Source organism: Hyperolius riggenbachi, chromosome 11 (assembly GCF_040937935.1).
Source record: "Hyperolius riggenbachi isolate aHypRig1 chromosome 11, aHypRig1.pri, whole genome shotgun sequence".
NCBI lineage: Eukaryota > Metazoa > Chordata > Amphibia > Anura > Hyperoliidae > Hyperolius > Hyperolius riggenbachi.
The window spans coordinates 135,901,363-135,915,583 of record NC_090656.1 but is presented as its reverse complement, the minus strand read 5'-3'; the positions used below and the strand labels follow the sequence as shown (position 1 = coordinate 135,915,583).

Below are 14,221 nucleotides of genomic sequence, written 5' to 3'. Positions count from 1 at the left end.
TGACCTGGCCTCACCTCCATGCTGCCACTGAAGGCCACATTCACAGCTCCATCTGGTTCCAGTAACAGTGAGACACACGCTCTGTCTACTCAGCAAACCCTTGTGGATCACGCTCCTGAACGCCTGAGAGCATGACGGGCATACGAGGTTCAGAAACAAATTTTGGGGGGCACAAAGGGGGCACGATGGCTAGCTGGTGGGGCCCATTTGGGTACATGACAGGGAGAAAACATACCCTGCATAATTGGTCAGATGTCAATTTTTTTTTTTGAACAAGGAATACAATTAAAAAGGTAAATTTTGCCGAATGTCTTGACTGTCTACCTTTTAATTACTATAAACTTATTGCCTCATGGTTTCCCATTTTATACAGTGGGATCTGGTATGTGATCGAGAATGGATGAAGGAACTAGCTCAATCTATTTACATGGCTGGAGTGCTGGTGGGGGCAATTTTGTATGGACCTCTTGCAGATAGGTAAGATTATACCAAAGACTGGATTTTGAATTACTGTGTATATCAGAGATTGCTAGAATAACCTATGTTGTTAGTTATGTGTTAGATATATGGTTGTTGAATGGAGATGTATGTTAAATGAGTCACACACTTAAGAGATAAGTGGTATTGACTTCCGGTTCCGGCGCCTACATGGAAGGGTGAGCGAAGCGGAGCTCCGCTAAGCCCAGCGCTACGCAGCAGGCAAACCGACAACAGGACACCTGTTTTTTGCCACCCCAGGTGCCGCTCATCCTCCCCAAACCTCAGAGACAGCGTATGGATTGCTACCTCACCCGAGCGGCAGCGAAACAAGGAGGCCCAGAGGTGGATCAACCACGCGACAAGATGGCGCCTCCGGGTCCGGCAGATAGCTGCGCAACAGAAGAATCCTCACAGTGGGATGAGGAATCAGAACGGGACAGCAGAACAAGTAAGAGAACCCCAACGGCACATAGATATAAACGCATGGCAAAGGAGGTAGCCAAATATCTGATGCCAGACCTACACTCTATAGTGGCGGCAGCAGTGACGCAGTCCCTATCCACCATCACCACAGAACTGCAGACACATGCCTCGCAGTTAGCAGAGGTAGAACGTCGCATATCAAGCTGTGAAGATGACCTACACACTGCCAAAACACAGCTCAAAGAGGCCCTTAGACAGAATACTGCCTACCACTCACGCATTGAGGACCTGGACAGGGCCGGGCCGAGGCAGAGGCAGGAGAGGCTCCAGCCTCAGGGCGCAGTGTAGGAGGGGGCGCACAACTAATTCAGCTATCATTCCCCATTGTGTTTGAAGCAGAAAGAAATAAGAAAAGGGGATACCTGACAGTGACTGCAAGCCAGATAACTAGAGATTAAGGGGTTGGTGGGGTTGGGGGCACTGGGGCACCTCTTAGCCCAATAGCAATCAGTGTGTGACGGCTGGGGTGGGAGGGATGGAGGGGCGCACTTTGGTGTATCAGCCTTGGGTGCTGGAGGACCTTGTCCCGGCTCTGGACCTGGAAAACAGGTCCCGGCGCAACAACCTAAGAATAGTAGGCCTGCCGGAATCAGTTAAACCTGAAGACCTAAAAGAGTTTTGCGAACATACACTTCCAGAACTTTTGGCTATTCCGAATATATGCAAAACGGAAAGGGCACACAGAGTAGGCACACAAAAGCAGAGCAAAGCAAAAAACCTACCACAAATGGTCATGGTGAAATACCTGGACTACACAGATAAAACTGTGCTCCTCAGAGCCTTTAAATCATCAGAGAATGCATTGGAATATCAGGGGACCAGAATACGAATCTTTAATGACTATTCCTTGGAGGTCTCACAAAAACGTCAGACCTTTAGCTCCATATGCACCTCCTTAGTCAAAAAAAAATATAAGATTTGCCCTGATGTACCCAGCAATCCTAAAAATCACAGACCCGGATGGGCAAATCCACATATTTAAAACCCCGCAAGAAGCAGAGAAACACCTTAAACAACTGGCAGCAACATCACCACGCAGGGAAAATGGCTCTCCTACACACCTACCTACTACCCCAGAAAATGGGAGACGAGCATCTACCCCGTCTTCACCTCATCAGACCTGACTTGGAGTCTCTGAGAGATTGGGGAACCTATATAAATAATGACTCTTCTGATACGTAACATATTAATATAAATATGCTCTCGCAATCCATACTGCTGCGGGCGTGTAAAGGCTTTGGAAGCGAGGATGCTTTATAGCTATGTTGTGGGGAAGAAGTGAAGTCCATGCACAGGGAAAGTGCATTATTGTTTATTATGTTTATTATGTTATATGCTGTTTTTTACTGAGGGGATATGATAATGCAAGCCAGCAGCTAAAACGTATTTGTTATCGCTCCTCTGTATGTTTGAAATGTTTAACAGTTATGGGGATTAGGGTCTCATCTTTCCGTCACCTCTCCACAGATAGTGAGAATGTGCCTGTATTTGCAGAATATAGGGATTACCCGGAAGAGTCACTAACCGACATACATAAACCAAAGTAATAATAGCATGACGATTAAACTTTGTTCCTGGAATGTAAAGGGGCTCAGGTCACCAATAAAAAGGGGCAAAATACTTAGACACCTCAAAAAATTATCTGTAGACATAGCACTACTCCAGGAGACACATCTCCGAACCGAGGAATTTAAATTTATGCAAAAGGGGTGGGTTAAATGTTGCTTCGGATCAGAAGCAGTAGGCAAAAAAGCAGGTGTCATGATACTAGTAAGCAAAGCAATAAAAGGAAAAGTGGAAATGATTCACTCAGATAAAAATGGAAGGTGTGTGGCAGTAAGAGTACATCTCCCGGGGGAAAGTCTGGTGATATACAATATATATGGGCCTAATGACGGAAAAACCCAATTCTATAAAAAACTGACCGACAAGTTACTGGCAGAAAATACAAATAGGCTAATAATGGGAGGTGATTGGAATGAGGTAATGGACGTGGCTGAGGGTACTAAAACAGGGAGGGGAGGAAACAGGAGGAAGAGTGTGGGGAAGACACCTCTAAATGGACTGACACAATCTCTAAAACTAATCGATGCCTGGAGATTCCTACACCCATGTGATAAAGAATACTCCTTCTTCTCTCCCCCCCACTCTTCCTTCTCACGAATCGACTACTTCTTTCTGGGACAGACCATAATAACAAAACTACAAACAGCCATAATCCATGACATAATGATTTCAGACCATGCACCGGTCACTATTCAGCTACTAGATAAAATGCCGACAGGCACAGACATAATATGGAGGTTCCCAACATATGTCTATGGTGATGACGAATTTCATCTCCTGATGCAGAATTGGTGGGGGGAGTATAGTATGGACAATGCGGTACACTCTGGAGATCCATTCCTATTCTGGGATACAGCAAAAGCGGTACACAGAGGGAAAATCTTGGCACATGTCTCGTTCAAAAAAAAACAGGTCCATAAAGCTTATATGGACGCAATACACCAAGTAAGAAAAGCATACCAAGCGTACCAGGTATCCCCTAATACAAACACTAGAATGGAGTGGACCAAAAAACAGACAGAAGTAAACAAATGGTGCACGCTCAGAGAAATGCAAACATTATCATCCAAACGCCATTTCTTCTTTAAATATGGCAACAAGTCGGGGAAACTGATTGCTGCTATGGCCAGGGGATCGCAAGAGTATGAATCTATCCTCCAACTTAAAGACAAGGAGGGGAATCTAACCCACCACCCAAAAACAATAGTGGATATCTTCCGAAAGTATTATGAGCAACTCTATGCCAAACCTTTGGATAGCAGCAATGAGCAAATCAACCATTGGTTAGAAGAGGCAAAATTAAATAGGATCAGTGCACAAGACCTGGAAGATCTAAATGCCCCTATCGCCCCAAGCGAGATTATAGAGGTCATAAAATCATTATCTAATCACAAAGCACCAGGCCCCGACGGATTCCCTGCAGAATTTTTTAAGATCTTAAAAGTAGAGGCAGCCCCCACACTAGCTAAAATATTTAACAAAATCCTAAAAGGGGAAGGTTACCTGAAATCCGCTAATGAAGCATATGTCAAACTTATACTTAAAAAAGGAAAGGACCCACTAGCCCCAGAATCATATAGGCCAATCTCCCTGATCAACCAAGACATAAAACTCCTAACTAAACTAATGGCCACTAGGTTGTCTAAAATACTTCCCAAACGAATCCACCCCAACCAGGTAGGCTTTATAAAAGGACGCTCAGCAGTTAGCAACATTAGGAAAGTTCTAGCCATATTGGAGCACGTCAAAGCATATCCCAAGACCCATAAGAATGCAGCCTTGCTCACACTCGATGCTGAAAAGGCATTTGATGCCGTACAATGGAAATGGATGGAAATGACGCTCTCCAAAATGGGGTTTACAGGGGCCTTTATTAATGTAATCCAACAAATATATGCCACTCCTGCAGCACGCATCCACCTACCAGGTTTCATCTCAGCTCCCTTTAATATTTACAGAGGCACCCGACAAGGATGTCCTCTTTCCCCCATACTATTTAACATATCACTAGAACCTCTGGCAAGACTGCTAGATGAAATAAATCCAGGTATAGAAATAAATGGCAAAAAAATAAAGCAAGCACTATTTGCAGATGATGTAATACTGTTCCTCAACGACCCCTCTCAACAAATTAGAGATATCCTGAACCTAATCCAACAGATAGGATCTATGTCCGGATTCAAAATTAATACAACCAAAAGTGAACTAATGCCGCTAACCAGATTCTGGCCACAGATCTCTGAATGCAGCTTAGAAGTCCAAATAACGAAAGGCCCTATCACCTACCTCGGTATAAAAATCAAACCGGATCCCTATTCCCTCTACCAACTCAATATTACCCCTAAAATCAAAGAAATTATAGCTCAAATTGAAGGGTGGTCTGAAATACCACTCAATATAATGGGGCGAGCCGCCTTACTGAAGATGGTAAGCTTTGGTAAATTATTATACCCAATGCAAGTTCTTCCACTCCTTCTCAAACATCAGGACGTACAAAATCTAAATAGAGCATTCTCCCGCTTCCTTTGGAGAGGCAAAAGAGCCAGAATCGGCTTAACTAAACTGCACTCACCTAAAAATGTGGGGGGACTGGGAATTCCAGACATTAGAAAATATAATGTGGCCTGTTTGACGAGACATGTGAGGGATTGGGTGTCCGCCACCTCCTTTTTCTCCAACTTTACATTAGAAGCAGCTATAGCAGAACCATGGACACTGGTAGGGATCATGCACGCTTCCTGGTCTCAATTGCCAATCCGAATCAAACACAATATCTTGCTACGAGATACCATATTAGCATGGAGAGAGCTATGTAAAATGCACCGTTTGCCATGGAAAATATCTAAATTCATGACACTCTGGGGAAGCCCAGGCTTCGCCCCTGGAATGCAACACGGAACCTTTATCAAATGGGAAAAGAAGGGACTGACTAAACTAGGTCAACTATTTAATTTAGACACACACAAATGGAGAACTTTTGTGGAAATCAGAAACATGTATGGCATTCCTCGTACAGACTTCCTCATGTATGCACAGATCCATTCCTTTGTAGCATCCCAGATCACTCATCTGCCAACAATAGCCACCATAAACTCTCTGGACACTTTCCTTAAACCTCAGAGCGAGGATTTATCCCTATCGGCCACACAACGACGCCTGCTACTCCTACAAACAAAAAAACACTGGAAAAGCAGCTTTGCATTCTGGAACAAAACCTTTCCGGACTCGCAAATAGAAGATGCCATAATAGAAGGCAATAATAAATATAGAGAACTAATCACAAACGAAACATGGAGAGAATCACATTTGAAATTCATCCATAGGGCTAAGTACGCCTTCGACATAAAGTACAGGACACCCCCACCAGGATACTCACCTTATTGTCCAAAGTGTAAAATGCCGCAAGCTAACCTAATGCACTGTATATGGCAATGCACAAACATACAGGCCTACTGGACTGCAGTTACTCAATTCATCAATAACATGTGCCACAAGCAATTAATCCTGGACCCGGTGTTCTGCCTTTTCAACTATGTCGCTCCTAATCCTAACCCATCAGACTGGACAAAAACCCCAACGAATCTAGCCCATCTGTGTGTTATAGCAGCACGTAAATCCATTTACAATAGATGGATATATCCAACAGCACCAACAATATGTGACCTCAAAGCAGAGCTCTTTGACCTTTTTGCCATGGCCAAAATAGATACTCTACTACACAAAGAAAAATGTTCCAAGAAATTCTTTAAGTGTTGGAAACCCTTTATAACCCATAATTTCTCCAGAAATGAAATTACGTCTCTAATGGAACCTTTCCGCTATACATCCTGGTACGCCACAGAGGAACTTCTGGGAACCCTGGGACAATTAACACTACCTGCTAGGAATGATCCGGGCACAACTTGCTAAAAATAGTGTCAACACCCATGCCGGGGCATGGGACCTAACCACAACAAAAGAGGAGAAAGATGAGACAGGGGATAGGGAGGGAATTAGTTAGGTGGGGAGGGGGGTTTCTTTCATGGGAAAGGCTTCTTTGGTCTCAAGCCTATAATCTTCATAGATAATTCTAACAGGCAAACTTGAACAGTGTATGCGCTAGCATACCCCAATTAAAGAACATCTAATCGACTATATGTAACTGTTAAGTAAACCTTTTATTGATAGCCCTTAAGGCAAAAATCTGCAGTCGTATTTGTTCATGGTATGTATAAAATGCCTGATCTAAACCTGTAGATGATAAAACTCAATAAAATATGTTTGAAAAAAAAAAAAGAGATAAGTGGTATTTTATGCAATTTTTCAAGATTATACTATCTGACATGGTATTAGTTGACTGATGTTCTTGCAAACTTTCGGAGACATATTTTATGATCCACTTTATATATATATATATTTGGAAAATTGTTAACTTTCTTTTTGGTGTGACAATTTAATAAAATATGTTAAAATAAAGATAGGTAAGATTACTTCTACTGCAAAGAATAGCAATGAATATTGTTCATATCATGGTGGTAAATATTCTACAGTAGATTGTGAGCTCCTTTGAGGGTTAATTAGTGACATGGTTTATTCAATGTACTCTGGAAAACGCTAAAGAAAATGTGTCATCCTAAACAAATTCATAATAAAAATTCTAATAACTCTAACTGCATACAGCTGACTTGGCAAATGCAGTGTAGCCTTGGTTTGCAAGCATAATTAGTTCCAGAAGCATGCTTGTAATTTCAGCTTTTAAGATTAACCACATAGGTCCCTATTCAATAGGGATGAGCGAAAATGCCTCTGAGGGCCCTTTTCTACCAGCGCGTTTGCGCTGGCTGAATCGCAGAAGCACAAACCGCTAGCGATTTTACAATCGCTACGGTTTGCTTTTTAACATAGGAATCGCGGTAGGTCATTACCACTACCGCGATTCGTTTTTGCCGGGAACGCGAAGGCGCGGCGAAGCGATAATTGCCGCGATTTTGCTATGCAGTGCATAGCATAGCAAAATCGCGGCCGAGAACATCGGGGAGTCGCCGGTAATTGCGATTCAGCAATCGCTAGCGTTCAGCGTGAACGCTAGCGATTGCTAGTGGAAAAGGGCCCTAATATTGCAAAAAAAATCACCAAAAAATACGATTGTTCCAAGAATACATTAAAGTCAATGGTGCCTAAGTTTAGCAGTTAATAGCAAAGCCCCCATACATGCTAGAATCACCAGATTCTAGGTATGTTAAGGAGAACACTGGGAATAATGTGAAAACAATCTTTAAAAAAGTCCTTGTAATTTTTGAGAAAATCGATTTTAAAGTTAAAATACAATAGGAAAAATATTTTTTTAAATGCGGTTAAATGACAGATTGGGGCTGAGCCTTAAAAAGGCAGTAATATTGCCGTGTACAGACAGCGCACAGCGATATTACCATTACCGGCAGCGTGTACCATGTTTTACACTTTTAGCACTACCAGCGGTACTTGAGTAGCAAGAGTGTTGCTATGGTAATAAGCATTACTTACGTTAGTAACATGCACTACTGTGGCAACACTCGTGCTACTCGGGTAGGTCGCACAAATAGCGTAACTTGCACCTGTGCACAGCAATATTTTAGCATATAGCAGCATAGAGGGCGCTATTGTGGCCGGGAACGTGAAGAATCACTCGCGTTCCCGGCCTGTCGGCTCCTGTCGCCGCAACTGGAAGTGGCTGCCGGCAGGGCCAGGAGCATCTGATGGAGTCGATGTGGGCACGATACAGCTGCAGAGGGCTGCTGGAAGCCCCAGGTAAGTAAAACTCATTTTTTTCAGAGACTTATGTGTCCCTTTAAGGCTGCCATACACTGGTTGATTGCCACCAGATTGACCAACAGATAGATCTCTCTCTGATCGAATCTGATCAGAGAGGGATCTATTGGCTGCCCATACAATGCACACCGATTTTAGATCAATTTCAGCATGAAGTCGATTCACAACCTGTGAAGCTGCTGCTGCCTCTGCCTCGCCTCCCCCGGCCAGCAGCAATGATATTACCTGTCCACCGGCGCGATTACGGGGGGGATTCTAAGGGACTTATTTATTTTCAAAAGCACTTAGTGAATGGCAGTTGCTCTGTCCAACTGCCAAAAAAACTGTGTAGCGAGCAGGGAAGCTGGCCAGCATCGTTGTTTAAATTATTTTTAGGGAATATCCTTATAAAGAATAAAAGCCTTGCTGAGAATCCCCTATGAAGAGATGGACTAGTCCAAAACCTGTCACTTCTCTCAGATTTCTACTACCTACTGTAAGTGACAGCAACATAGGAGAAAAGCCATTTATGACTCATTTTACTCTGGAAAACCCGCACTTCTTATTTGTTTATGTTTGCACAAGTTTTAAATTTTAAAATTTTTCGCCATAGTGCCCCTTTAAGGGCTGGTTCACATGGATGCTTGGCGGCGGTCGGAGGCCGCGTCCACCAGTGACGTCTTGTTTCGGGGTGGTGGTACGGCAATCGTCGGCTTCCCATCGCGATCAGGGTTTGTGAGAATTCTAGCGGTTTTATTTATGCAGGAAAAGCTGTCATATGTGTATGTTTTAAGTTTTAATGTTCTATGCAAAATTTCAATGTAAACTGTAAAGTTAGAGTACTTTTTTAAAATATTGCTCTGTGACATCTCAGCATATTCCAAGCAGTGAAACTCATAATTGGATTATTCTAGTTACAAAAAGCCAGAACATTCTTGTTTATGTTAGTGCGTGGCCTTGACATTTGAAAGATGATTCTGTGAAAAGACTGGGAACAAGTTAAACTCACATTACTGCAGTAATTATATATGCACATTTTCTTAATTATTACACATAGATATTATTAATCTAAATATTAATAATCAATACAGTCCTTCTAAAGAAAGAAATCATTATTGATAAACCCTATAATATATAATTATATAAATATATATATTTAAAAGCTAGTGATGATTTGAGACAGTAAAACATTTTCGTAGGATTGTTTTGGTTCTGGAGAATTGTTGACGTATTCTGGGTACAAGGCTGTCTCAGTTAGCTGAACACTGAAAGCTGATAACACATGATGTTTTGGGAACAGACTTTATAAAATATAAAACAAGGTGTTTTCCCAATTAGTTAAAGATGATTCAATGATGCCACTTGGTGGTTTCATAGTCTTATAAAATTAATACTATTAATATAGATTGTTATGAGATGGTGACTTCTGCCGGTTGAAGTTATATTATATTTATTCATAAGAAAGGCAAATATATAGAACATGATTTTATATTATTAAGATTTAATATGCAATTATTTCTTATATGATTAATTGTTTTAAGAAGAATGATATAATAAGCTTTATATTTAAATAAGTAAATTAGAAGCCCTGTATGCTTCAATAAGCACTAAATTGCTGAAGACTCTCACAGGTCTGGTTACAGTGTCAACCTGACCAATCTTATGTCTGGGAAAGTACCGAGACATTCCAACCTAATTAGTAGAGAACACTTCATCAGAAATGCATCATAAATGACATTGTTTAGTCTCAATGTCTTGGGGAAAAAGTCAACCAGCAGACAAGATGGCTGGTGACGTCCATTTTTAATTAACTGCGTCAGAAATGACCCTATATCAAATGTCAAGCACTCCAAATGACGTTAATTCCCACAAGATAAGGTAATTAAGGAATTTATAAACAATATTATGATTTAGGTATTCAAAACATGGTAAAGCATTGACGCATGGAAGATTTAGCCAATCAGAACCTGGGAATTAGGGACATTCCAGATTAGGCAGCCATATTGCTTCCGATCCCTATAAAAGTAGGAGCTGAAAGCTCATAGTTTGCAGAAGCCCAACAATCTCCTGAGAAGACACATGAGGCAGAAGCTACCTTCCCACAAGTGGTTCTAGATGCTGAAGAGATGACAGAGAAGGGGTAATATGCTTAATATTCTGGTGATTTACTTTATTAATTTTTCAGCATTAAGTTCTGTTAAGATGTTAGCAAGAAGTTTTTTTAGAAGCTATTTTTATGCTATTTCTTTAAGAAGATTACTACAAGTTTTACACAGCTATTATATACACAGCTATTGATACAGATGAGACTACTTTTGGTTTTATTCTACATAACACAACTGTTTTATTCCTTTTTGCATGTACTTGGAAGATTGATGAACGCTTGGCTATAAAGCCTTGATAAGATGGAATACTGTTAGAAGGAAACACTACTTGGAACTGTTCATATCTTGTATATATGCTGTATGATAAGCAAATACAATTTTTTATATAAAATCATATACTGATATTCTGATTAATTTCAAGGTACACTGTCAATCTATAATTACTGTTATAGAGGGTTCAGACCCCACTATGCTGGATTTATATGATAGCAACGCTTTAAGGGCTGGTCCTTTACTGAGTTAGCAATTATGAAAAAGGCAAGAACCGCTCAGGTTTTTGACAAGGGGACATGAAGCTGTGGCGGCTAGGCGACCCTAGACGTTGCACGCAGCTTCTATGACCGGCTGAAATTACGCCTTAAATTGGGATCGGAACGCCACGTTTGCACGATCAACGTTAATCGCCGGTAACCGCGTGATGCTAAACGCTCCCATTCACATGAATGGGAGCGTTTAGCAGATGAGTCCCAAACACTTGGCGGTAAACGCCGACAAGCGTCCATGTGAACCAGCCCTAACACATCCTTCAACTAAGTTCAAAATAACTTGGACTTTGTTTCTGCACTAGAACTAAACTTCTTAAATGGATACTGTAGGAGGGTCGGGGCAAAATGAGTTGAACTTATGGTCCCCCGCAGACATCCTGTGCCCGCGCAGCCACTCACCAATGCTCTGGCCCCGCCTCTTGTTCACTTCTGGAATTTCAGACTTTAAAGTCTGAAAACGACTGCGCCTGCGTTGCCGTGTCCTCGATCCCGCTGATGTCACCAGGAGTGTACTGCGCAGGCCCAGTATGGTCTGCGCCTGCGCAGTACGCTCCTGGTGACATCAGCGGGATTGAGCACACGGCAACGCAGGCGCAGTGGTTTTTAGACTTTAAAGTCTGAAATTCCAGAAGTGAACCAGAGGCGGGACCGGAGCATTGGGGAGTGGCTGCGCGGGCACAGGATGTCTGCCGGAGACCATTAGAACCCCTGGGTAAGTTCAACTCATTTTCCCCTGACCCCCTACAGTATCCCTTTAAACTAAGGGCTGGTTCACATGGACGCTTGTCGGCGTTTACCGCCAAGTGTTCGGGACTCATCGGCTAAATGCTCCTATTTACATGTGAATGGGAGCGTTTAGCATCGCATGGTTACCGGAGATTACCGGTGATTGCGCAAACAGGGAGTTCCGATCCCGATTTAACGTGTCGTTTCAGCTGGCCCTAGAAGCTGCATGCAACGCCTAGGGTCACCTAGCCGCTGCGGCTTCATGCTCCCTTGCAGGGATGACAAACGCCAATCAGGACGCCCGTTGGCCGAATCCCTCCACACATAATTGAGCAGTAGGTTAATTATGTAGCAATTATGTGATGGGGACTTTGCCTAATTATATTATTTGGGTTGGTGGGCACACTGTGTATTAGGTAGCCTCAGGTGTGCCCCCCCCCCCCCCCCCAGTATTAGGTAGGTTCATGTCAGGGCCACCTTCAGAAATGTCCAGACTCTAAGACCTATCAATAAATCGGTTAAAACACATCCTATTCTGGTTAATAACAACACTTCTCGGTAGCGAATCTTCAGAAAGCTAGGATTCGTTCTGTGTGGCTGAATAGTAGGTTTTGTTGAGAAATAAATGACTTTTTAGAAGTCTTTTATTAGAAATGCAATATAAATAATTAATATAAACAGAAAATCATTAAAATCAACAATTATAGAGACAATAGTAGGGCAGTATAAAAATAAAAAGGGAAGAGGTAAACGAATACTTAAGTTCAGGTGAAAATGTCCGCTTTGGAAAACAAGTTAACGTCCTTTGTTCCAGAACGAGAAACAGAGAACCAGCCCTCGGTCCTCCAGCTGGTTCTGGTCAGGATGAAAAATGGGAGAACTCCTCCTCTCTGCCTGAAGCTTGGTTTTATTGAAGCTAGTTTTGGGGTGGGACCAAGCCTGTCCCCTCTGGTTGACAACCAATCACAGTCCATGTCCTTGGAGAGAGTTTTAGATTTAAACTTATATACCCCCGTCATTCAAAACCGATAAATGCCACATTTGCACTGATAACAGATTAATACACAGTGGATTTGGGGGATCATACAGAGATCAAGAATCACGAGTCTAGCCCAATTGGTTGCACCAAAATTTATATCTCAGCTTAGGGAAGAGCTAGGAACTTCCACAATATCTTAAAACGTGCGCAATTTCATCCATGCTTAAATGTGTTATTATCGTAGAGATAGTCAGTGGCATTCTGCTACAATCTTACCAAAAAATGACCAGGTATATTTTTCCACTTTGTGCTATCCATACTAAGAATCATGCTGGGCCGCTGCCGTGATGTCTGTGGGACTGTATGAATAGGCCCCCATGCTGTGTGTTTCCTGACTATTCCTGTGTAGGAAGCCCTGATGGTGTGTATGCTGTCTTTCACAGGTAACTGTGATGAGGTTAATTACCTGGTCTGAGTTGTCACAGGTACGTGTGAAAATGTCTTTTGGGCTTCCTGCATTCTAAATTAGTTTAGGCCAAATTGTACTGAATCACACTTAGTCGAGAGATAAGTTTCCTCGAACCAGGTAATTGCATGCAAACCCTGGCTTCCCTGGAGAACAAATTAATCCCCATGAAGAAAAAAGGTCATTCTGATCTCTGCAATGACTGTGCAGTCTAACCAGGAAGCGATCAGAAAACCGACTGCGCGGATCTTCCCGATTCGCCTGCGTTTCTCACAGCTGTTCCGTGACACACCCCTCATTACTAATCACACTCTGCAGAAAGAAAGCTCTCTAAAGGCCTGAACATACGGACACCCTTGTGTTCACTTTCCATCTTTGTAAACCATGCTTCCTATGAAGGATGCATTTAGAATATTAAAGTATTGCATAGATCACGTCTGTCCAAACCAAACCTGCCAGATTAAATCCAAACAACCGGTTCATTTGAATAATTAGAGTATATTGATTTGAATAGAAAGCATTATTTGCTTTGTATCCAGTGCATATTGCGTATGATACTTGTATTGTTCCAAAGATGTGAACTTGGGTTGGCAAGAATCAGCTCATAGGCAGTACTTATATGTAGTAATAATAAAGTACACATAATGATGTGCAGGCAGGAAAAGAAAACAACCGGAAAAAATAAGGGTATAAATATGACTGCTTAGGAGTAAAATTGCATAACTAGTGTTATTTTACAGACAGTATATACAGTAAGTCATAGAGTTGTGGAATAAGGAAAATGCCAGTATAAGGAAAATAAGAAAAATCTTTTCATTTCCTTCTCAGTCTCCCTTATTCTCTTTCCCTGAAAAGCTACAGTTTGGTCAGTAGTTCTGTTTAGTTTGCATTCTACACCATGTCTGACCCTGAAATAATCAATTCAGCTATCCACTCAGAGTTTCTTGTGTCAGCATGTTGTCAGTGAAAGCTCAGGTGCGCTTTACATTACAAACCACGTCCCTGAATACTAATACATAGGGCAAGAGGCTATGCATACCCTACAGAACTGCATCACATCATGAATAGATTGGTAGACCCTTATAACATTATACATGTGTAACTT

The 14,221-nt window shown here is 42.0% G+C and overlaps 1 protein-coding gene and 1 long non-coding RNA gene across 7 annotated transcripts in view; one reads left to right on the top strand and one right to left on the bottom strand.

Annotated features, from left to right (window-relative positions):
• Window positions 1-8,583, bottom strand: part of LOC137538342 (uncharacterized) — a 38,699-nt gene extending 30,116 nt beyond the window's left edge. The window contains exon 1 of the long non-coding RNA XR_011024756.1: window positions 8,485-8,583. This is a non-coding gene — a long non-coding RNA (uncharacterized lncRNA). The remainder of the gene's footprint in view (window positions 1-8,484) is intronic.
• Window positions 1-14,221, top strand: part of LOC137538339 (solute carrier family 22 member 6-A-like) — a 275,461-nt gene that overhangs the window by 193,536 nt on the left and 67,704 nt on the right. For all 6 annotated transcript variants that reach the window (XM_068260441.1, XM_068260438.1, XM_068260439.1 and 3 more), the window contains one exon: window positions 374-477. In XM_068260441.1, coding sequence (XP_068116542.1) covers window positions 374-477 — 104 coding nt within the window. The remainder of the gene's footprint in view (window positions 1-373; window positions 478-14,221) is intronic.